The sequence below is a fragment of the Mobula hypostoma genome, chromosome 1, assembly GCF_963921235.1.
Source record: "Mobula hypostoma chromosome 1, sMobHyp1.1, whole genome shotgun sequence".
NCBI lineage: Eukaryota > Metazoa > Chordata > Chondrichthyes > Myliobatiformes > Myliobatidae > Mobula > Mobula hypostoma.
In genome coordinates this window covers 125,235,524-125,260,661 of record NC_086097.1, presented here as the reverse complement: position 1 = coordinate 125,260,661, position 25,138 = coordinate 125,235,524, and the positions used below count along the sequence as shown (strand labels likewise).

Here is a 25,138-nt window from a genome sequence, read left to right as displayed (position 1 = left end):
AACAGTAACATATAGTAAAAGCAGGAATGATAGGATAAATACACAGCCTATATAAAGTAGAAATACTTCTCTACAACGATTGCCTGCACAGATCTCCGTAGTGAAAATCTCACGCCAGCGCTGTTGGCAGAAACACTCTCTCCAGTAACCTTTAAGCTATGAGGCTGCCAAATCTACCAAATAACATGTAAAAATACACAGCCTATATAAAGTAGAAATAATGTATGTACAGTGTGTATCACTTACCGGAATCAGGAAGACAGCTTGCCGAGCAAACTGATGATGGTGTGTTAGACTGAGTCGTCGCAGGCTGGGTGGTGCAGTGGCCCCCACCCTCCGGGCCGCTGACCCGGTACATTGCCGCGAAGAATGCAGCAGTAGCCGGGAGGCACACAGCACATCTTTAAAAAAAAAGCCAAAATAAAAATGCTAATTAATTAGGTGCCACTGACACATAATTGTCGGCCCAGATCAGAGGCGATGCAATCGGAAATCGGCACTGATATGGGCCGACAATTACGTGTCGGCGGCACCTAATTAATTAGCTTGTTTATTTCGGCTTTTTTCTTAAAGATGTGCTGTGTGCCTCACGGCTACTGCTGCATTCTCTGCGAATCGGTACAGTACCTGTCCGGGACCCGGGTGTTGGGGTGGTGGGATACGGGGGTGTCTTCTCATCGTTGATCAGGGCAGGCAGCTCATCTTCTCCTATAACTGCCCGCCTCGATGTCAAAGATCGAGGTTCATCGTCTGCTGTGGCTGATGTGGAAGGCCTGCTTGACTGCTGAGCCTCGCGCATTTTTCTATCATACAGTTGTTTGTAAGGACTCAAACCATCCTGCAAATATCCCCTAAACCTACGTACCCTTTCAAAATTAAAGTCGTACTTTATCATTGCAGCAAAAATCTCATGCAGTCACTTTTGGTCCGTTCGCTACTGCATTCGGTTTCGATTGTTATCCTTTCCTCTTCAAATTGCATCAGCTCTTCATCTATCAGTTCTTGGTCATGGGATGCCAAAACCTCTTCAACATCATCTTCGTCAGCTTCCACAAGCCAAACTCACTTTGTCCTTGCTTCATTCACCACGATCGAAATGCTTAATTATGTCTAGTTTTACGCTGAGTGTAACACCCTTACGAGCTCTGTTAGGCTTTTCTGATACAGTACCTCAGAACTCATCTTGCAAACGGCTGCTCACAGGCATGTGTTTAAGCAATGCCGTTCCGAATCCGGGGGAGAGCGGCTGCTCGGGACGTGCGCTGCCTTTTATCGCGTGCTGCCTTTCGATGATCTAATTTTACAGATTCTTTATCTTGTTCTTTCATGCTCTCATTATTTATTGCTATTTATTTATATTTTCATTTGCACAGTTAGTTGTCTACTATGCTGTTGCTCTTTCATTGATCCTGTTTACAGTCACTATTCTACAGATTTACTGAGTACGCACACGGAAAAGCAATCTCAGGGTTGTATGTGGTGACATGTATGTGGTGACATGTATGTACTCTGATAACAAATTTACCCTTTGAACTTCCTGAACTTAGAAAACAGGAGGGGTGAAAGATCATAACCCTGGGGTGTGCCTGTGCTTATAGACATTGGATCAGACAAGTAGGAGCCCAACCTGTCTTCTTCTGGTCAGTAAGTTTGTATTCCACTGTCAAATAGGGTATAGCTCTGGGTTATCTTGCTGTGGAGCAGCTCCAGAACAAGAGTGTTGAAGGCAAAACTAAAATCCACAAACAAGTTCCTCACATAGGTGTTGGAGGAGTCCAAATGTTGAAGAATGCAAGGAAGGTGCAATTTAACTGCATCCTCAAGTGAGTGATTTGCTTTTGAAGCAAACTGTAGTGGGTCAAGAAGAGGATGAGTATGGAGTTAAGGTAGGCCAACATCACACGTTCAGAGTTTTCATAACTACTGAAGTCAGACTGACTGGGCTATAGTCACTCCAGTGATCTTGTCTTCTAGGGAACTGGAACGATTGTAGCAAATTTTAAGCAGTCCGGAGCCCCACATAATTACAAGGATGAGCTAAATATCTGAGTGAAGGCAGGTGCTAGCTGATCCACACAGAACCTTAGTGAACCGGGTGAGACACCAGCAGCTTTCCTAATGTTCTGTTTTCCATATCGTTTACAAATGTCTTCTTGCTTCGTAGAAAGTTTAGGGTGGGATGGAGGGAGGAGTCAAGTGGAGGAGGAGGCTGAAGAAGGTAAATCGGGCTGGGATGAAGGGGGGATGGTAACATTGCAGTGATTGTGAAAGGAAAGGGGTGGGTTCAGCATATCAGGGTCAGAGGAAGTGAGATGGATATTGATTGTCCTTATCAAACCAGCAATAAAATTAATTGAGTTGATTGGCCAAGACAGGGGAGGGGAGACTTGAGAGCACTTCAGTTCAAAGTTAATAATATTCTGCAGGGAACTCCAACAATAGCTGGGCAGTCTGAAGTCTCTCTCTAGCCCATCCTTGTAAGTGTTTTTCGCTACTTTCAGAGCTTTATTAAACTGGTGTCTTGCAGAGCTATACTCCTCTCTGTTTCCAGATCTGTAGGCATAATCCTTTGCAGACCTGAGAGTCCCCAACTCCTGGGTGAACCATGGCTTGTCGTTGTTATACCTCACAATGATCCTTTTAGGAAGACACACATCTTCACCGAAGGATACGTAGGATGTTACAGTGTCAGCATATTCATCTATACTGCTACACCAACCTTCCAATCTGTGGTGCCTCAGCAGTCTCTCAGCCTTCCTACAGCCTCAGGAGTCCCAATAACGTCTGATGGTCCTGGGTGGTTTAGACTGCTCCAATTTTCATTTATGGCAGGGAACAAGTATGGTCATGGCATGGTCAGGGATGCCAAGGGGTGCCCCGGGGAAAATGGCAGAATGCCCTTTGAATGGCGGTGTAGAAATGGTTCCAAAGTTCTGTCCTCATGTGTGAGGCAGCGAATCATCCGGTGGTGTTTGGGCAGATCATGCTTCCTGTTACAATGGTTGAAATCCTCCATAATGAAAATGACAGTATTGGGAAATGTATGTTCAAAATTATAAATGTTAGCAGCCATCAGCTGTTGTGTACATTGAGTGTTTGCACGATTGAGTGTTCGTAACAGCCAGGAGAACAGAGTGAAATTCCCTGGGTAGGTAGAGTGGTTTACAGCGAATGAAATGAGCCTCTAGGTTAGCAGAGGAAAAGAATGATGGACATGTCCCTGCGCCATCTGTTATTTATAAACATGACTTGCCCCATAGTGCTCTTTTACAATCCACTCAAACTAGTTGGTATGTCTGAGTTAAGCCACGTTTCAACAAAACAAAAGGCAGAAATATGGGCATAATCCTTGTTAGTCCTGATGACAACTCGTCCATCTTAATTGTAAGGCAGTGGACATTTGGAAGGCAGATTGCCAGGAGAGAAGTATGGAAACCTTGGCATCTCCAGGGTACTAGAGTGCCTGAGTGTTTACATCTATATCTCCTGGAGATGCACGTTTTCCAGCCAGCACCATTGCTCTCAGTCAGAAGCAGCTTTGGTGATAAATCCTCTAATATTCATGAGTACTTCACAAGTAATCCATGAGTTTGATGGCAAGCTCATATTTAATCACACAATATAAAGAAGAATGGGAGCACCTAAAACAGTGGCAGCCAGCTCAGTCAGGAGCCAAGTGGGAGTGTCCTCTCAGGGGAATAGGCCAGGCAATGATCCCAAAGGCAAGTACGGATATCTACAAACTCCAAGAATGCTGTCAGAACTTGAGGACACCAGGGAGATCCCGGAAGGAGGCAATACCCTACTCAATAAGTGCCTGCGTTTTGGATAGCCCTGCGAGACAGATGGACGAGTTGGGTAGGCAAAGTGAACAGCATGAACTGGGTGGGCCGAAAGGCCTGTATTGCTCTATGATTCTTAAATACCCACGCCTGCTTCGTCAAGGCTGATGAAAAAAGTGGACGTGCACTCTTATCATTATGGACTTCAGATGAACCCCTGAATGAAGCAATGAAGTGGGAACGGGAAGATGTGATAGAGCCCGTGCCTGAGCTCACAGGAAGTGATTGCACTGAGTGACGGCATAGAATGTCATTGGCGTGTTAGTTCTTCAAACTGTACAGCTTAAGCGGAATGGTAGACGGTCTATAGGTATAGGTATCTAGATGGTCTACAAGTTCATTTTTATGGCATTCCGTTGAAGTTCAAAAACAAGTGGAAGATGAATTTTGACCATCGCATCACAGTCTAGAGAAGTTTAGCTTTATTTGTCGCATATACATTGAAATACATAGTGCAATGTGCCGTTTTGTGTCAACAAGCAACACAGTCCGAGGCAGCCCGTAAGTATCACCACCCTCCCAGTACCAACATAAGTTGCCCACAACTCAGTAATCCTAACCCTAGCCATACACCTGTGCAATGTGGGAGGGAATCGAAGCACCTGGAAGTAACCCATGCAGTCACAAGGAGGATGCACAAACTCCTTACAGACAGTGGCAGGAAACAAACCCAGATCGTTGATCAGTGGAGCTGTAAAGTGATTGCACTAACCACTATGCTATGGTGCCTCCCTATATGCTACTGAGCCAACTACGTCATCTGGGAGAGATTCTTGCCAGGAGAATGATGATAGGGTGAGCGAGCCAGTGCTTTGCTCTTTGAAGAGGAGGAGGAGGATGAGACGTGACTTGATAGAGGTGTACAAGATGATAAGAGGCATAGATCACCCGAATAGGCAGAGACTTCTTCAGGGCATATCCCTCCCCCTCCTGTCTTTTCCCATCATTTCGGATCTCCCCCTCCCCCTCCCACTTTCAAATCTCTTACTATCTCTTCTTTCAGTTAGTCCTGATGAAGGGTCTCGGCCTGAAACATCAACTGTACCTCTTCTTATAGATGCTGCCTGGCCTGCTACGTTCCACCAGCATTTTGTGTGTGTGTTGCATAATTTTAAGGTGATTGGAGGGAAATACAGGAGCTGTGTCAGAAGTAAGCTCTTTTATTTTTACATAAAAAGTGGTGTGTGCGTACAATGCTCTGCCAGAGGTAGTGGTAGAGACAGAGACTTTTAAGAAACTCTTAGATAGGCACAAAGATGAAAGGAAAAAGGAGAGCTATATAGGAGGGAAGGGTTAGATTGATCTTAGAGTAGGTTAAAAGGTCAGTACCACATTGTGGGCTGAAGGGCCTATACTGTGCCGTAGTGTTCTATGTTATTATGACCCACAGCTGTGAGTCAAATTTTCAGGAATGCTCAAAAACACCTAAAACTGATTGCTCTAATGCATGTTAAACTGATTTACAGCTGCAGGACACCATTTAACATTGGTGTGCGAGGGAGTTTCTAAGCCAAAGTGACTTTCTGGTTTTGTTCATGAATCACATCAGCAGCAGCTGATGAACCAATGAGTCAGTACCCAGGAGACAGGTTGCATGCACTGAAATTGGACTGTACCGTACTGGCTTTCTCAGCACCAACTGAATGAACATTGACTTAACCAGGAAGCCAAATTGTATTCATGCCTGTTTCCAAGTCTGATCATATCAAGTCTGGAATTTGACAGACCGTAGATGGTGTGAGGCATTATCAAGGATCAGTTTTAATCGCCATATGCACTTACATGTATCAGGAATTTGCTGTGATGACATGCAACAAAAAACGTTCACAAACTATAAAGAATAAAGAATAATTTAAAGTTAGAGGCTAAAGTAATGGATATGGAATTAAATGTGCACTAATGCATAAATAACAGCTTGTAGTTACGATGAAAACAGTGTTATAAAGAGTGTTTACAGTGCAGTAACAGGAGTAATAGATGGGGTGGGGCGGGGGGGGGGGATTGCTCAGTAGAATGGCTGATCAGATTAACTGCCGGGGGAAAGCAACTTTTAACACAGCATGAAGTTTTTGTTTTAATAGCCCTACAGCATTTTCTAGATGGGAGCTTTTGGAAGAGGCAGTTTGCAAGGTGGGTAGCGTCTACAATGATTTTTCCTGCCTGCTTCTTTGGCCTGGACACGTACAAATCCTGCAGGGATGGCAGGCTGCAGACAATGACCTGACATTTTGATGTAGTTTTTTATACGTTTTGAGAGGAACAGTAATGTCTATGATAGTGTAGAATCGCGCCAGATTGCAATCATCGAGGGATCAGCAGTGCAAACAGTGAGCAGATTCAAGCTCCTGGGTGTCAAGATCTCTGAGGATCTATTCCCAGCCCAACATATTGATGCAATTACAAAGAAGACAAGGCAGTGGCTATATTTCATTAGGAGTTTGAGGACTCTCCCAAATTTCTACAGTTGGACCATGGACAGCGTTCTAACTGGTTGAATTACTGTCTGGTATGGAGGGGCGACTGCACAGGATTGAAAAAAAGCTGCAGAAAGTTGAAAACACTGCCAGGTCCATCATGGATACTAGCCTCTCCTGCATCGAGGACACCTTCAAAGGGCGACACCTCAAAAAGTCTGCATTTAAGGTCCCTATTACCCAGGACATGCCCTCTTCTCATTGCTACCATCAGGAGAAGGTATAGGAGCCCAAAGACACACGGTCCACCTTCAGATTTCTGAATGGACAATAAGCACATGTACACTACCTCAGTACTTTTTTTTCTTTTTTGCTCTACTTATTTAATTTAACTTTTTATATATATTTCTTATTGTAATTTGTAGCTTTTTATTATTATATATTGACTGTTCTGCTGCTACAAAATAACCTATTACACAACATATGTCAGTGATGTCATATGATTCTGGGTATGTTCTGGGGAAGACGGGATTTTACTGACTGCTAAAAGCAGTTCCCATGTGAGGAAATACAGAAGATCGTGTTGTCCCCTATGCAACATTCCTGTTTTCCACATTGTCTTTGATTCACCTATACTGGACAAAATGGTCTTAATCCAACATGCCTCTGACTTGGGACACCTTGCAAATAAGTGAAAAACTATCCAAATCCTTGGGTCAAAGCCTGTTCCACCAACAATCAAACCCTAATCCTAACTTGAATGCAGCTGTTCTTCCCACATGCCGAAGGCTGTCCATAGTTCACACTCGCCAGCTCCTCACGTGTTGATCACCAGTGAGCCCCAACATACATGTAGCTGATCTACCAAGCCCAGCCTCAGGAGAAGAGTGCAAGAATGCACATCTTTAAATCCAACATATAATATAATATTAAATGCCATAGTTATATAGGAGCGTTTTACAACTATAAAACTTTGTCATTTACAGGTTTTTAAAATTATAAATGTGCTAAAGCATAGAGTAAGATATACCTTTATTTATCTAAACATCTTAAATGATTACAAATTAGTACACTAGTGGAAGATTACTCAGTGTTCTAAAATAAATTCAATTAATAATAGTCCTTCCCACAGGTCTCTTAAAACAACCTATGAGCAAGCTACAGATGAGCTTACGTTTCAGCCGTCACCCGGTGACTAGCAGGTGAGAATTCTGAATGTAAACTGGCTGAAGACGATCATAGACATGAACACAAGAGATTCTGCAGATGCTGGTAATCCAGAGCAATGCACACAAAATGCTGGAGGAACACAACAGGTCAAGCAGCATCTATGTAAACAGTTGACATTTCGGGCCCAGACCCTTCATCAGGAGTCCTTCCCCTCTCCTCACCTGCCCCTCCTCCTTCCCTTTCTCCCTGGTCCATTCTTCTCGCCTATTTGATTCCTTCTTATTCAGCCCTTTACCTTTTTCCACCTATCGCCTTCCAGTTTCTCACTTCCCCCACCCTCCCCCTAACCTGGCTTCACCTATCACCTTCTAGCTTGTATTCCTTTCTCTCCCCCCACCTTATCCTGGCTCCTTCCCCCTTCCTTTCCACTCCTGATGGAGGGTCCAGGCCAAAATGTTGGTTGTTTATTCCTCTCCACAGATGCTGCCAGACCTGCTGAGTTAATCCTGCATTTTGTCTGTGTGGCTTTGGAAACTATCAGCACTGCTGGGCTTCTGGCTGCCTGGATTCCTGATTAAACTTTAATACAAGATGCACTGTGCATGTGTTAAATCAGTGACTGCAAAAAATAGAAGCTCTTTTCCAAGGGCAGATAGGTCTATAAATGTATATTATGTCCTTATAAAAAGGCTATAAACCATTAGACCATAAAACATAGGTCAGAATTAGGTCATTTGGCCCATCGAGTCCACTCCACCATTCCATCATGGCTGATTTATTTTCCCTCTCAACCCCAGTCTCCTGCATTCTCTCCGTAACCATTGACACTCTGAATAATCCAACCATCACTTTAAATATACCCAGTGATTTGGCCTTAACATCCAGCTGTGGCAATGAATTCCACAGATTCAACTCCCTCCGGCTAAAGAAATTCCTCTATATCTCTGTTCTAAAGGGGTGTCCTTGTATTCTAAGGCTTTGCCCTCTAGTCCTACAGTCACTTACTATGGGCAACATCCCCTCCACATCAACTACATCTTGGTCTTTCAATATTAGAAAGGGTTCAATGAGATCCCCCCTCAATCTTCTAAACCCCAGTGAGCCACCAAGCACTTCACATACATTAACCCTTTCCTTCCTGGACCATTCTCACGAATCTCTTCTGGACCCTCTCCAATCCTTGCACATCGTTTCTTAGATAAGGGTCAAAAACTACTCACAAGACTCCCAGTGTGGTCTGACTAATGCCTTATAAAGCCTCAGCACTGCCTCCTTGCCTTTACATATATTCTAGACCTCTTGAAATGAATGCTAACATTGCATTTGCCTTCCTTACCAATGACTCAACCTGCTAGTTAATCTTTAGGGAATTCTGCATGAGGACTCCCAAGTCCCTTTGCACCTTTGATTTCTGAGTTTCTCCCCATTTAGAAAATAGTCCATACCTTTATTTCTTCTACCAAAGTGTATGACCATACCCTTCCCTGCATCAGATCTATCAGGGAGTGAGACAGAAATTTGTGCAGAGCAGCGGTTCCCAACTTTTTTTATGCCATGGACCAATACATTTAAGCAAGAGATCCATGGACCCCAGGTTGGGAACCCCTGGTATATGGGAACTCAGCAGGGAAAGCTGCACCTACAGTGTGTAAGCAGTCAACATTTCGGGTCAAGACCCTTCATCAGGAGACCTTCCTTTCTCCCATAGTCCACTCTCCTCGCCTATTTGATTCCTTCTTCTTCAGTCCTTTACCTTTTCCACCTATCGCCTTCCAGTTTCTCACTTCATCCCCTCCCCCTAACCTGGCTTCACCTATCACCTTCCTGTTTGTACTCCTTTCCCTCACTCATGAGTTTCAAGATAATTATGGCAAAGGATAGGCCTGGTCCTCATGTTGAGATTCTAAATTGGAGAAAGGTCCATTTTGATGGTGTCAGGAAGGATCAGGCAAGTGTGGATTGGGACAGATTGTTTTCTGGCAAAGGTGAACTTGGTAAGTGAGTGGCATTCAGAAGTGAAATTTTGACAGTACAGAGCTTGTATGTTCCTATCAGAATAAAAGGCAAGGATAACAGGTCAAGTGCCCCTTGGTTTTCAAGAGATATTGAGGCCCTGGTTAAGAAGAAAGAGGTGCATAGCAGGTACAGGAAGGAAGGAGCAAATGAGATACTTGAGGAATGTTTTTAAATAATTCAAGAGACCACCTTAGAAGGAAATCAGGAGAGCTAAAAGAATGATAGAAGTTGCTGTAGCAAGCAAGGTGAGGAGAATCCTAAGGAGTTCTACTGATATGTTAAGAGCAAAAGGATAGCGATGGACAAAATTGGTCCCTTAGAAGATCAAACTGGTCATCTATGCACAGAGCTGAAAGAGATGGGGAAGATCTTAAATGGATTTTTTGTGTTTGTACTTACTGGGAGACAGACACAGAGTAGAAGTGAGGTCACGGACCCTATTCAGGGTACAGAGGAAGAGGTGTTTGCTCTCTTAAGGTAACTTAAGGCAGATAACTCCCCACAGCCTGACAAGGTGTCCCATCTGACCTTGTAGGAGGCTAGTGCAGAATTTGCAGGGGCCCTGGCAGAGGTACTTAAAACGTCCTTTGCTGCAGGTGAGGTACCAGAGGGTTAGAGGAGGATTAGTGTTCCTTTGTTTAAAAAACGCTCTAAGAATAAGCTTGGAATTTATAGGCTAGTGAGCCTGACATCAGTCATGGAAAAGTTATTGGGAGGTATTCTAAGGGGCCAGATACATAAGTATTTGGATAGACAGGAACTGATTAGGGATAGTCAATATGGGTTTGCGCATGGTAGGTTGTATCTAACCAATCTTATAGAGTTTTACAAGGAGGTTACCAAGAAAGTTGATGAAAGCAAGGCAGAGCATGTTGTCTACATGGACTTTAGTAAGGTCTTTGACAAGGTCCTGCAAGGGAGGTTTGTCAAGGAAGTTCAGACACTTGGCATTCAAGATAAGATAGTGAATTGGATTGGACGTTGGCTTCTTGGAGGAAGCCAGTCAATGGTAGTAGATGGTGCCTCTCTGACTGGAGCCTGTGACTAGTCATGTGCTGCAGGGACCAGTGCTGGGTCCATTGTTGTTTGCCATCTATGTCAACAATCTGGATGATAATGTAGTAAATGGGATCAGCAAATTTGCAGAAGACACCAAGATTGGGGGCATAATGGATAGTGAGGAAGGCTATCAATGCTTGCAGAGGGATCCAGAACAGTTCGAAAAATAGGCTAAAAATGGTAGATGGAATTTAATGCAGACAAGTGTGAGGTGTTGCACTTTGGGAAGACAAACCTGGGTAGTACTTGCACGGTGAGTGCGTTAGAATAGAGAGATCAGGGAATGCAGAACCATAATTCCTTGAATGTGGCATCACAGGTAGTAAAGAAAGCTTTTGGCACATTGGCACAGTACTTTCATAAATCAAATACTGAGTACAGGAGTTAGTTTATTATGTTGAAGTTGTACAAGACGCTGGTAAGGCCTAATTTGGAGAACTGTGTGCAGTTTTGATCAGCTACCCACAGGAAAGATATAAGTAAGATTGAAAGAGTGCACAGAAAACTTAGAAGGATGTTGCTAGGACTTCAGGACTTGAGTTATACAAAAAGGTTGAATAGGTTAGGGCTTTAATCTCTAGACCGTAGAAGAATGAAGGGAGATTTGATAAAGGTATGCAAAATTGTGACAGGTATGTTTAGGAGAAAATACAAGCAGACTCTTTCAACTGAGTTTGGATGAGACTGGAACCAGAGGTCTTGGGTTAAGGGTGAAAGATGAAACGTTTTAGGGAAACCTGCGTGGGAACTTTTTGACTCAGAGGTGGTGAGAGAATGGAACAAGTTACCAGTGGAAGTGATGCACGTGGGTTCGATTGCAACACTGAAGAGAAGTTTGGATTGGTACACATTTTAAGAGAGTCATGGAGGGTTATGGTTTGGGTGCAGATAAATGGGACTAGGCAGTTGACCAGGTTGGCATGGACAAAATGGGCTGAATTAAGACATAGTTTTCAGGAGAGTTGAATGCCAGCAAACAAAGATTCCTTTGTGCCAGATCTCTTGAAGGGCTTTAAGAACCCCACAAGCACACAAAACTCCTGGGCTACACCAATTTTTAACCATATTGCTCCATTTTGTTATACAGATTTCAAGCCTCCCAGTTCAGTTTGATTTCCCAGTCGACTGTTACAAGCCTTTCTTACATACCATACTGAAGATCACTTTGTATCAAAGAGGCCATGAATTTGCTAAGTGCATATTCCTATACAAACAGGGGCCAGCAACCATTTGTCTCCAAGATGGGCAGTTTCCATTCTGGGAGCAGCTGTACCTCCTAGATGTGCCCTCCAAACCAACGGACGTTGGCTGCTTTTCAGGGAGTGGATAAACAGAGGGAAAGCTTCAGTTTACAAGTTATCAGAATCACCTAGTGCACACAACTAAATGTTTACATGTCCACACAGCTATGAACAGCTTTCTTTATAGGTTAACATTTGCTCGCTGTCTTCAGCTGGGCTTGTAATAATTCACATTACTCAGGAAGTCTCCTTGCTGGGAATGTGAAGGACAATTCCAAAAATCATGGTACAATTAGAACTTCAATAAAAAATAAATTACAAAAAAAACCAATTACCCAGTTCACAGAGCCAAAACTTCAAACAAGCATAGAACTGAGAGTAAACCCAATGGCCTATTCAGTGTTAATACTGATGAGTACTTGAAATGCAATCATTAAATCAGCAATTGTCCAACTGACCAAGGGATTGTATAATGGGTAGACATTAGGAGAATGAACACTTAGGGACACAGACATAATACTGGGGGATCTCAGCTAGTTAGGCAGCATCTATGCAGAGGAATAAACGGTCATTGTTATGGGCCGAAATCCTTCATCAGACCTGGAGAGGAAAGGGGAAGAAGCCAAAATAAGGTGGTGAGGGGAGGGGGAAAGTGCAAGCTGGCAGGTGATAGGTGAGACCAGGTAAGGGGGAAGAGGGTGATGAAGTAAGAAGATGGAAGGTGATAGGTGGAAGAGGTAAAGAGCTGAAGAATAAGGGATCTGATGGGAGAAGAGAGTGGCCCATTGGAAAAAGGGAAGGAAAAGGGTAAGTGAGGAGAAGAGAAGGGGTAAGATGGGAGCCAGAATGGGGAAAAAGAGAGAGAGGGAGGCTGGAGTTTGAGCAATTAATGTTTACGCCTTCAGTTTGGAGGCTAACCAGACAGAATAAGAGGTGTTGCTCCTCCAATCAGAGAGTGGCCTCATCGTGATAATGGAGGAGGCCATGGACCGATATATCGCAATGAAAATGTAAAGTCATATTGAAATGAATGACCACTAACAAAGTCAACCTCTTGCGGCAGATGGAGGCAGGGTGTTCGACCAAGTGGACCCCAATCTACATTGGGTCTCATTCAGGTACAGCATGCTGCAGCAGGAGTACCAGATACATTAGACAACCCTGACAGACTCACAGGTGAAGTGTCGCCTCACCTAAACAGTTATATCCCATATACTGTTCAATTGATTCAGAAGCTAGCCTTCTGACAAAAGCATAAGACAGTCCATGAATCCATGAACGCCACCTCGATATTTTGCTCTCCTCTTGCCCCACTGATAGTGGATCCTGGTTAACAGATAGACCTGGAGGAAATCTGTTCAAGATGAAACTGAGCCACATGAGAGCGACCCATGCTGCTTCGCAAAGAGCAAGTGGCAGCTGCAAAAGGAGAGACTGAACAACCATAAGGCCCACCACTAACCATAGCCACCATTTATCCTTGTCTACACTACAACGGAACATGTGGATCCCAGATTGGCCTCTACAGCCACCAAAAGACCCACCAACAGACAACCCCTTAGGAGAACATCATACTCGACTTGAGTGATCACGACAATACTACGTTTAATTTTTATGTACTGGTTGAGTACCCCTTATCCAAACCTCCAAAATCTGACATTTTGTTTGAGCGCTGAGGTGATGTCACAAATGGAAAACTCCAAAAGGCACTGGGAAGATTCCCAGGCAGTGTACAGGCCTCTGCGCATCACAGACTGTTAGTTCTGAGGCTACGTCCACACTACGCCGGATAATTTTGAAAACGCCGGTTTTGAGTAAAAACGACAGGCGTCCACACTAAGCATTTTTCAAAATATCTCTGTCCACATTAGGTGGATATTTGGGCGAATCTCCTCCTACTGGGCACGCGCAGGACACACAGAAAACAAGCAAAGAGGAAACAATATACTTGGTGCGCGTTTGTCCAGTTACAGAGCAGAAAAACTTAAAAGGAATTGCTCTTGGCTCTCACGCAGGAGGACTTAAAACTGAAAAAAAGACAAATACTGGAGCGTATGGACGCAACAGACAGGGAGTTCACGGACAGTATGACCCGGCTGACGACGAACATTGAAAAACTGACTAACTCTGTTGCATTAATAAAGCACCTTGTTAAATGTATAAAATATGTCTGCATCAGTGTTATCTTGTATTTCCAACAAAGTTGCTGGTGAACACAGCAGGCCAGGCGGCATCTCTAGGAAGAGGTACAGTCGACATTTCAGGCCGAGACCCTTCGTCAGGACTAACTGAACGAAGAGTTAGTAAGAGATTTGAAAGTGGGAGGGGAGGGGGAGATCCAAAATGATAGGAGAAGACAGGAGGAGGAGGGATGGAGCCAAGAGCTGGACAGGTGATTGGCAAAAGGGAAATGAGAGGATCATGGGACAGGAGGTCCAGGGAGAAGGAAGGGGGGGGGCGCGGGAAACCCAGAGGATGGGCAAGGAGTATAGTCTGAGGGACAGAGGGAGAAAAAGGAGAGAGAGAGAAAGAATGTGTGTATATAAATATATAACGGATGGGTTACGAGGGGGCGGTGGGGCATAGGCGGAAGTTAGGGAAGTCGATGTTCATGCCATCAGGTTGGAGGCTACCCAGACGGAATATCAGGTGTTGTTCCTCCAACCCAAGTGTGGCTTCATCTTTACAGTAGAGGAGGCCATGGATAGACATATCAGAATGGGAATGGGACGTGGAATTAAAATGAGTGGCCACTGGGAGATCCTGCTTTCTCTGGCAGACAGAGTGTAGATGTTCAGCAAAACAATCTCCCAGTCTGCGTCGGGTCTCACCAATATATAGAAGGCCACATCGGGAGCACCGGACGCAGTATATCACCCCAGCCGACTCACAGGTGAAGTGTCACCTCACCTGGAAGGACTGTCTGGGGCCCTGAATGGTGGTAAGGGAGGAAGTGTAAGTGTAGCCACACTCAGTTTGGAGGAACAACACCTTATATTCCGTCTGGGTAGCCTCCAACCTGATGGCATGAACATTGACTTCTCTAACTTCCACAATGCCCCACCTCCCCCCTCGTACCCCATCTGTTATTTATCTATATACACACATTGTTTCTCTCCCTCTCTCCTTTTTCTCCCTCTGTCCCTCTGACTATACCCCTTGCCCATCCTCTGGGTTATTTTCCCCCCTCCCCCTTTTTCCTTCTCCCTGGGCCTCCTGTCCCATGATCCTCTCATATCCCTTTTGCCAATCACCTGTCCAGCTCTTGGCTTCATCCCTCCCCCTCCTGTCTTCTCCTATCATTTTGGATCTCCCCCTCCCCCTCCCACTTTCAAATCTCCCTTCAGTTAGTCCTGACGAAGGGTCTCGGCCCGAAACGTCGACTGTACCTCTTCCTAGAGATGCTGCCTGGCCTGCTGCGTTCACCAGCAACTTTGATGTGTGTTGCTTGAATTTCCAGCATCTGCAGAATTCCTCGTGTTTTTGTATTTCCATACAATGTTACATTAGGCTGTTACACATCTATTGTCAGAGAAGTACTTGCATAAATAGGTAAACCATCTTCAGACAAGCAAGGACAGAAAACAGGGCAAAGTGAGTATACTTATTTATTCAGTAAGCTATGGGTCAAAGTATTTGGTGAGTACACTTCTAACTCTTCTGGCTTCAGTCTCATTGCTGTCTGTTCTGAAATTGTTAGGTTCTGCGAAGCGCAGAATCAAATATTGCTGTCATAATTGCACACTCTAGTATCAATGCTTTGGCGACAATAAAGTAGTAATAATAAGAAGAAGAATAATAAGAAGAAAACAATGAAATGTGGCGCTGCCACTGTCTGTTCCAGCACGCCATGACAGTGGTTTTAAATAGTCAAAAAAGCTCACTTCACAATTTAACTCTCACGCCGTTCACACCGACTGCGCGTTATAACAGCCGTACGGCAGTGCTTGCGCAGTACCAAGCAGAAGCAGAAAAAGCATTATTGTTGTGGTGTTGTCATGACAGCATTTTTAAATCTCTCCGTTTACCCCGTACACACTACAACGGATATTTGGCATTTTCAGATTTATTCACTCTGGAGACTGTTTCTGAAAATCTCCGTTTTCGGGGGTTGAAAACGCCGAAGATCAAAACGAAGAGAAAAGGCTTCGTTTTCAAAATTATCTGGCGTAGTGTGGACGTACCCTGAGATGAAGTGAGAAATGAAGATCTCCATTGTGTATTGAAAGAGTGGATTCAGCTGCAGCAGGGTGAACATGTGCCACTTAAAGGTATGCCAATCACAAAACAAGCAAAGGTATATTACGATGAACTGAAAATTGAAGGTAATTGTGAATATTCAGCAAGCTGGTTGCAGAAATTTTTAAAAAGGCAGAGCATTCAATTTTTAAAGACTTGTGGTGATAAAGCACCTGCTGATCATGAAGCAGCAGAGCATTTCATTGATGAGGTTGCCAAGATGGTCGCTGGTGAAAATCTAACATGCTGAATGGCTGCATCAGTACATACTGTATATGTGATGAACAAGTGCAAGACAAAGACTGCTTAAAGTTGGTACATAAATTCATGGTCGGAAATGTTGGTGATCCCAACCTATCTCGTTATATATTCCAAAATCTGGAAAAACCTGAAATCTGAAATACTTCTAGTTTTAAGCATTTCAGATAAGGGATTCTCAAACTGTACTATATATATATATTTCTTATAATTTATAATATATTCCATATATTGCACTGTATTGCTGCTGCAAGGAATTTCATGAAGTACAGTCAGTGGGCACTTTATCAGATACAGGAGTGGAACCTGGTGCGGTCCTTCTGCTGCTGCAGCCCATCCACTTCAAGGCTCGAAGTGTGTGTGTTCAGGGACGCTCTTCTGCTGTAAGACGTGGTTATTTGAGTTGCTGCCACCTTTCCTGTCAGTTTCAACCAGTCTGGCCATTTTCCTCTAACTTCTCTCACTAAGAAGGTGTTTTTTGCCCACAGAACTGCTGCTCAACTGGATATTTTATGTTTTTCACATCACTCTCTGTAAACTCTAGAGACTGTTGTGCATGAAAATCCCAGGAGCTCAGCAGTTTCTGAGATGCTCAAACCACCCAACAGTTATTCCACAGTCAGCCACTTTGATCACATTTCTTCCCCATTCTGAATTTTGGTCTGAAAAGCAACTGAACCTCTTGACCATGTCTGCATGCTTTTATGCATTGAGTTGCTGCCACATGATTGGCTGACTAGATATTTGCATTAATGAGCAGGTGTGTAGGTGTATGAAATAGAGCGGCCACTGAGTGTAAATACATAAAATATTCTGTGACTTATATAAAATATATAATATATAATACAGTATATATTTCTAATAAGTTACAGCATATTTTAATATATTGCCCTGTACTGCTGCTGCAAAACAATAAATTTCATGACGTATGTCTGTGACAATACACCTGATTCTCATTCTGACTTGACGTAATTCGGTATTGCGGGCTCATTGGGCCAGAAGGTCCTGTTACCGTGCTGCATCTCTAAATAAAAGTAAATAAATTAGAACTCACTTCAGCAGCTCCTTCCTTGAAAGATTCACTGTAGCTGCTGTCAGGTGTGCTTCGCTGGTCATCCTTGAGGTAGTTGGTGTGTGTAACGGTGAGCACTTCATATTGGTTGCTGCTGAGGCTCTGTTCAAAAATCACCCCTCTCTGTTCGTCGCTCTCAGCTCTACTGTAGTGCACGTTGGGGTTCGCTGCTCCCGGGTAGCTGGTTGGGTAACTCTCTGTCTTGATGCTGACCACAGCCACTCCTGCCACTGACACGGGCATGTTCTCAGCCAGACTCGCACCATAATTCTCTCTCTTTGAAACGTCCACGTGCTCTGGGTGCAACGACAGATTCACTGGGAGGGACTTCAGAACTTGCACCCGATTATCTTGAACCTCCAGGTTGCTCTGATTATCAGATGACGTGAGGCAATTTCTAATAAGACAAGAGAGAGACAAAAACAAGTTATCAGAAAATGTACTTCCAAAATTAATCCAAAGTAAATTACTTTCAATTACCACTAAAACAGAAGAGATTCTGCAGATGCAGGAAATCCGGAGCAACCGATATAAATTGCTGGAGGAACTTAGCAGGTCAGGCAGCATCTATGGAGGGGAATAAACAGTTGACATTACAGGCTAAGATCCTTCATCAGGAGTCAAGGAATCAGGAATATAGAGTGGAGTTCAAATTTCAGTAGCTTATATGACTTGTATGACAGTGTAACTAAGCAGAGCTCAAATGCCTCCTATAAATTAGCAAGTGACATCAGTTGTTGATAGAATCTCAGAGGATGATGAGGTGGTGTACGTCCATGTTCAATTATAATTACTTGATTAAAGTGTAGTGGTGATAAAAAAGCATTTGAACCCCGATCTTTCATTTTTGCCATACTCCTTGGACCTAACTAGGACAGCACCAGCTGTAAGATCGGGGTTCAATTCCAACCACCGTCTGTAAGGAGTTTGTGCATTCTCCCTGTATCTGCATAGGTTTCCTCCAGGTGCTCCGGTTTCCTCCCACATTCCAAGGTCACATGGGTTAAGGTTAGGGAGTTGTGGGCATGCTATGTTGATGCTGGAAGTACGACACTTGCAGGCAGCTCCTAACGCAATCCTTGGACTGTGTGGATCATTGGCACAAATAACACATTTCACGGTATGATTGCCTGTGGCACATGGATGATAGAAAAATAGAGATCACTGTGGACAGGAGAGGTTGGATTGATCTTAGTGTGGATTAACAGGCTAGCACAACATTGTGGGCCAAAGGGCCTGTACTGTGCTGTAATATTCTATGTTTGTCAATGGGATGCACTTGTCAAAATCAATGGAACTAATTGTGTGGAACTGATAATTTCTCATAGGTGTAACGCTAACATGCAAAGACAAATTTTGCCCCAAATAGAGACTATTCTAAGATGAACGATTTATTCCCCTCCTCTTGCTGATTATGTACAGTAACTTTATTCTCTCAGCAGCTGCTGAATTTCCCAGTCTCAGACTCTCAGCCATCTTAGCTGAAATGGTAGCTCTTGGCAATCTTGAGGCAATACAAAAGACATCATAAAAAAATTGTTCCCCTTTCCAGCATTCCCCTGCTATAAAACTTTCTAAATGATTGATCACGGTCAGAATTGGGGTTGGCAGTGACACCCTTTCCATCTTAACCATTGAACAGTAAATGAATATTGGTATTCATTGGTATTATTTACATTGGTATTCAAGGAGAAACAGCCTAAGCTAAACATCATCAAGGAATGAACATAGTTATGAAATACAGTGTGAAAAAGAAAATTCAACAAAAGCAGCATTGCCTCTTAACTGGATTTGCATTGATGGATGATAGGCTCACTTGCAGTACTTTGCACAAGTGGCTATCCTTTGTAACTTGTGGCCTGAACCTGTTCAAATACATCTTATATTTCGCCTGAGTAGCCTCCAACCTGATGCATGAACATCAATTTCTCTAACATCCGGTAATTTCTCCTACCTCCCCTTCTCCCTTTTTCAATTCCCTATTTTGGCTCTCTTCTTACCCCTTCTCTTCTCCTCACCTGCCTATCACCTCCCTCTGGTGCACTTCTCGTTTTCTTTCTCCATGGTCCACTCTCCTCTCCTATCAGTTTCTCATTCTTCACTCCTTCACCTCTTCCACCCATCTCCTCTCTCTCCTATCCACCTTGCCCTCATCTGGTCTCACCTATGACCTGCCATCTTGAAATTCCCCTCCCCCACACCTACTTTTCCTGCCACTTCCCCCTTCCTTTCCAGTTCTGATGATGGGTCTCAGCCTGCAATGTTGACTGTTTATTCCCCTTCATTATTGCTGCCTTCCTCCAGCATTTTGTGTGTTACCCCAGAAATTCAAAGTGTTTTTGCCATTACCAACAAGCTAAAAAATAACAAACCACACAGAGCCTAAAATTAGTGTCCAATCAGTGTTCGAGATGAGCTCAGAGCTGACATGTAATAAAAACCTTACATTACACTCAGCGGTTTCTTTAATGATCTGGTCATTTATGTAACTCTCCTAATTTCATTTTAACTATTGTCAGCCAACTAACTCAATAAAGAATTTAATCATGGCCTGATGTCATCTTAACAAGAGAAAATATTAGCCAAGAGTCAGATACCACCATATTACCACAATGAAATCAAACAAAGATCATCAAGGACCCCCACCATATCTCATAATTTTGTACACCTCTATCAAATCTCCTTGTAGCGTTCGCGGTTAACACGCCGCTTTTCAGCACCATCCAGTGATCACCAATCAGGGTTCAATTCCTGCTGCTGTCTGTAAGGAGTTTGTATGTTCTCCCTGTGACTGCCTGTCTTCCCTCCGGGTGTTCCGGTTTGCTCCCACATCCCAAAAATTTACGCTAAGCTTAGTGAGTTGTGGGCGTGCTATGTTGGCACTGGAAGTGTGCTGACACTTGTGGGCTGCCCAGCCCAATCCTCACTGATTTTATTTCAGGCAAACAACACATTTCACTCCATGTTTCAAGGTATATGTGACAAATGAAAGTAACCTAATGTTTAATCTATAATAGCAGAGCATTTTCTGCAGTTCTCTTGGTTAGTGTCATATACCGAATACAGATTCAGCTTCAGAAAGAGCCTCTCCAATGGTATAATGTCACAGAGACAGAGAGCACTGGAACAGGCCCTCCGGACCAATGAGATGGTGATGAGGCGGCACACAGGAGTGAGATAGATCAGCTGGTTGAGTGGTGTCACAGCAACAACCTTACACTCATCCTCAGTAAGGCCAAAGAACTGATTGTGAACTTCAGAAAGGGTAAGACAAGGGAACACACACTAGTCCTCAAAGAGAGATCAGAATTGGAAAGGGTGAGCAAGTTCAAGTTCCTGGCCGTCAACATTCCTGAGGATCTATCCTGGGCCAACGTATTGATGCTGTTATAAAGCAGGCACGATGGTGGCTATATTTCATTAGGAATTTCGCGAAGATTTGGTATGTCACCAAAGACACATAGAAGTTTCTTACAGATATTCTGTGGGGAGCATTCTAACTGGCTGCATTACTGTCTGGTATGGCGGGGGGACGGGCTACCATACAGCATCGAAATAAGCTGCAGACTGTTGTGAACTCAGTCAGTTCCAACATGGGCACTAGCCTTTCTGGCATCCAGGACATCTTCAAGGAGCGATGCCTCAAAAAGGCAGCATTCATCATTAAGGATCCCCATCACCCAGCATGTGTCCTCTTCTCATTGCTACCATCAGGAAAGAGGTACAGGAGCCTGAAGGCACACATTCAGTGATTCAGCAACAGCTTCTTCCTCTCTACCACCAGATTTCTGAATGGACATTGAACCCATGAACACTACCTCACTACCCGTTTTGCAGTATTTATTTAATTTAACTGTTACATATTTTTTTTTACTGTAATTCACAGAATTTATTATGTATTGCAATGTACTGCTGCCGCAAAAACAACAAATTTCATGACATATGCGGGTGATATTAAACCTGATTCTAATTCTGATTGTCCATGCCATCCAAAATGCCCATCTAACTTAGCATTTGGCTCATAATCCTTTACACTTCCCCTATACATTACCTATCCAAATATCTTGAAACATCATGAAGGCAGGTATGATTATGACTTCCACTGGCAGCTCATTCCATATGCCCACCGCCTTCTGTGTGACAAACCTCCCCATCCATTCCCCTTTAAAATCGTTCTCCCCTCACTCTTATTTACTTTAGAGACACAGTGTGGGGCAGCCCTTCCAGCCAAATGAGCCGCACCATCCAGCAACCCACGTATTTAACAGTGGCCTAATCATAGGTCAACTTACAATGGCCCATTAACCTACTAACCGGTACATCTTTGGACTGTGGGAGAAAATGCACATGCCATAGACAACAGCTCAATATGTAGTGCTGGGGGGGGGGGTGTCATTGCTCTAAAAGAAATAGATCCATACATTACGCTTCCTCCCCCTTTAGATTAATGCAATATAAAACTGTTTATGTGCAAAACATTAAATTTCCCTTTCATAAACCCATATTCCAAATAAACACGCTTTCACAATAACAGTCCATAACTAACTTCACAGTTCTAAAGGTTCAGTCTCTTGGCTGGCACTCTGTTTCTTTCAGGATAGCGCCTCTGGACCAGTGGAGTGGTATCAGGTTTGGCAGGTGGCTTGTCCAAGACAACTTTCACGGTTTCCGGTGTCACGTTGCTGTCAGTGACATCACCACAGAGAGGTAAATCCGGTGACTGTAACGTGTCCGTCTTGTTGGATGCAGTCGACTCAGATGTGTTCTTCAGTTGAGCACCCAGTATCTGGTCCACATGTGTCAGGTCTCCAACATCCACCGTGTACATCAGCGGTCCAGTTCTTGTAGCTATCCTACTGGATGTCCACTTGTCTTCTCAGTATTCATGTGCTCAGACTTCCTGTCCAATCTCACAGCTCCTTTCTGCTTCACTTGGCAGCTGGCTGAACTGTTTATTCTGCACTTCCCTCCATAGATCTGGTTTCAGGAGGACTATGCGAGATCTCAGATTCCTGTTCGTGAAAAGCATTGCAGGTGTTTGATTTGTTGTCGCATGAACAGAGTTCCAAAAGGAAGTTCAGGTTAGCCACTTCTGGTGAAGATAGTCCTCAGAGTGGAGACAGTCCTTGCTGAGGAAGTTGACTTCATTGGTATAACCTTCGGCCGCTTCGAATGGGCATCCACAGCAATCAGAAACATGGAGTCCATGAATGGCCCAGCAAAGTTAATATGTACTCCTTGCCATGGTGACAACAGCCACTCCCACTGGTGTAGTGATGCCTGTGTATTTTGAACTTTTTGGCATCCCAAGCAGCTTTTGGCCAAGTTTTCAATCTGTTTATCTACTTCCAGCCACCACACGTAGTTCTGGGCGAGGTGCTTCATCTTGACTGTACCAGGTGTCCTTCATGCAGATTTTCTAACACTCTGGTGTGCAGTTTAAAGGGAACCACAACAACATGAGAGCCACACATCAACATTCTTTGACATATGGACAGGTGGTCTTGTCTTGTTGAGAACTCTGGAAACATAGGTTTACCATGAGCTGACCCTCCTTGCATTGTGATTCCATAGACTTTTGACAATGTTGAGTCATTCCTTGTTTCCCTTTGTGTTTCGGAATTTGTTACCGGCTACAGGTCTACCAGGTGTGGAACACTTCTGCTGGGTCACAGTATGAAGACTTTTCTCCTTTAATTGCCAGCAGTGGAAGACGTGACAAGCCATCAGCATTGCTGTATTGTTTGGTACCCTTGAATTCCACATCATAACAGTGGGCTCCTTGGAAAAATGCCCAACGTTGTAACCAGGTAGCAGTCAACACTGGAATTCCCTTCCTAGGATTGAAAGCCCTAGGGGCTGGTGATCTGTCACTAGTGTAAACTTCTGTCCATAGAGGTAGTGTTGGAACTTCTTTATTCCCCACACTAGACTTAGGGCCTCTCGGTCAATCTGTGCACAGTTGCATTCTGTGCTCGTCAGTGATCTTGAAGAAATCACAATCAGCCATTCAGATCCATCTTCCATAATGTGTGACAAAACAGCTCCAATGCCTTAAGGGGACACATTGCATGCCAGTCTGATGGGCAGAGATGGGTGAGCAGTTCATCTGATGTTATTAGTCTCTTGTTTTCCTTGAATGCTTTTTCACATCTTCCTACTTGCTGCTGTCTGTAACAGTGTGTTCAATGGATGCAGCACCATAGCAATGTTTGGGAGAAGCCGGTGGTTATTGTTTACAAGGCCCAAGTATGACCTGAGCTGTGACACATTTTTTGGTTTGGGTGACCGCAGCCCTGCTTCAGTCTTCTCTTATGACTTACGTTAGCCATGGTTGTCAAAGCATTCAAAAGAGGCTACTGTCCAAAAGAGACCTAACCTTAGAACAGGTATTGACCATTGGATGCAATGGAACTACAGAAAAGGTGAGAATGCGAAATGCACAAAATGTCCCTGAATGGTGCAAAAACCCAGAGATGTCATCGATGTGGCAGATACTCCCATGATGCAAATGACCGTTGGATCAAAAGAAAAGGCTGCAGCAAGTGTCATAGGCAAGGTCACATAGGGAGACTGTGCAAGACAGTCAAAAAGCACAATAGAGTGAGAAGTTTTGCTGTATTCTGCATTGTTGTGTTATGTGTTGTTCTGCCGGGCATTGTGGGCATGCTATGTTGGCACCAGAACGTGTGGCATCACCTGCAGGCTGCCCCCAGAACACACTCATTTGTGTTGTTTGCTAACACGAATGACGCAGTTCACCGTATGTTTTGATGGACAAGTGATAACTAAACTTGAATCTTTAATCTTGCTTAGTCAAGCAAGCATCAAACTTTATGGTGGTCTTCTGTTCTCTTCAGAACCTCGGTCATGAGAGAGCGGTCCTCATCTCCACTATAGGCAAGTAGTTTTACATCAGAACTGCCAACCTCCATCCTTTAAGAGTCCAAAAGCTATCATAGAATCATAACGCAGTATAGCACAGAAATATGCTCTTCGGCCCATCTAGTCTGTGCTGAACTGTTATTCTGCCTAATTCCATTGACCCGCACTTGAACCATAGTCCTCCATACCTCTCCCATTCATGTACTTACCCACAAAATGTTGGAGGAGCTCAGCAGGTCAGGCAACATCTATGGAGGGCGATAAACAGTCGATGTTTCAGGCTGAGACCCTTCATAGCCCAAAACAACAACTGTTTGTTCTTCTCCATAGAAGCTGCCTGACCTGCTGAGTTCCTCCAGCAATTTGTGTGCTGCTCCAGATTTCCACCATCTGTAGAATCTCCAACTCATTAACTTATCTAAGCTTCTCTTAAATGTTGCAATCAAACACGCATCCACTTGTAACTCAGGTTAATTAAACCCAAAGATGTAATGTTAGAAAGCTCCACCTGTGGAGGGATGAAAACGAGGTTTACTGAAAAAAAAAGAGAACTTGGAAAAAAAGCGATGCGAGAATGAGCATGGCTGACGAGTGGCGGACAAGTGACAGAAATGTGGCAAACTACAGAAACTAACTAAAGATGAAATCTGTTAAAAGTGGAATTAGGAGTTAGCATCTATATCCTACTTACTGGAAATTCTCAGGGTGAAACCCCGGATGAGAAACGATATCAATAAAACATTTATTGAAGCTATGGCTATAAAGAGCAGCAGATATTGCGAGATGATATTGGCAGAGTAGTGTCCAAGATCTCTACCGTGTAACCGGGAATTAGTTCTGTTAAACCATACAAAGGGATTTGGTGAGTTAAAACACTTTTACTATTCCAAGTGTATAATTTGAGTGTGAACTACGTTCAGTAGTGTTGAAACTGAGAAATGT

The 25,138-nt window shown here is 43.8% G+C and overlaps 1 protein-coding gene across 4 annotated transcripts in view; it reads right to left on the bottom strand.

Moving 5' to 3' along the window:
* LOC134350328 (grainyhead-like protein 2 homolog) overlaps window positions 1–25,138 on the bottom strand; it is a 172,962-nt gene that overhangs the window by 104,710 nt on the left and 43,114 nt on the right. For all 4 annotated transcript variants that reach the window (XM_063055387.1, XM_063055394.1, XM_063055403.1 and 1 more), the window contains one exon: window positions 17,294–17,708. In XM_063055387.1, the coding sequence (XP_062911457.1) occupies window positions 17,294–17,708 (415 nt within the window). The remainder of the gene's footprint in view (window positions 1–17,293; window positions 17,709–25,138) is intronic.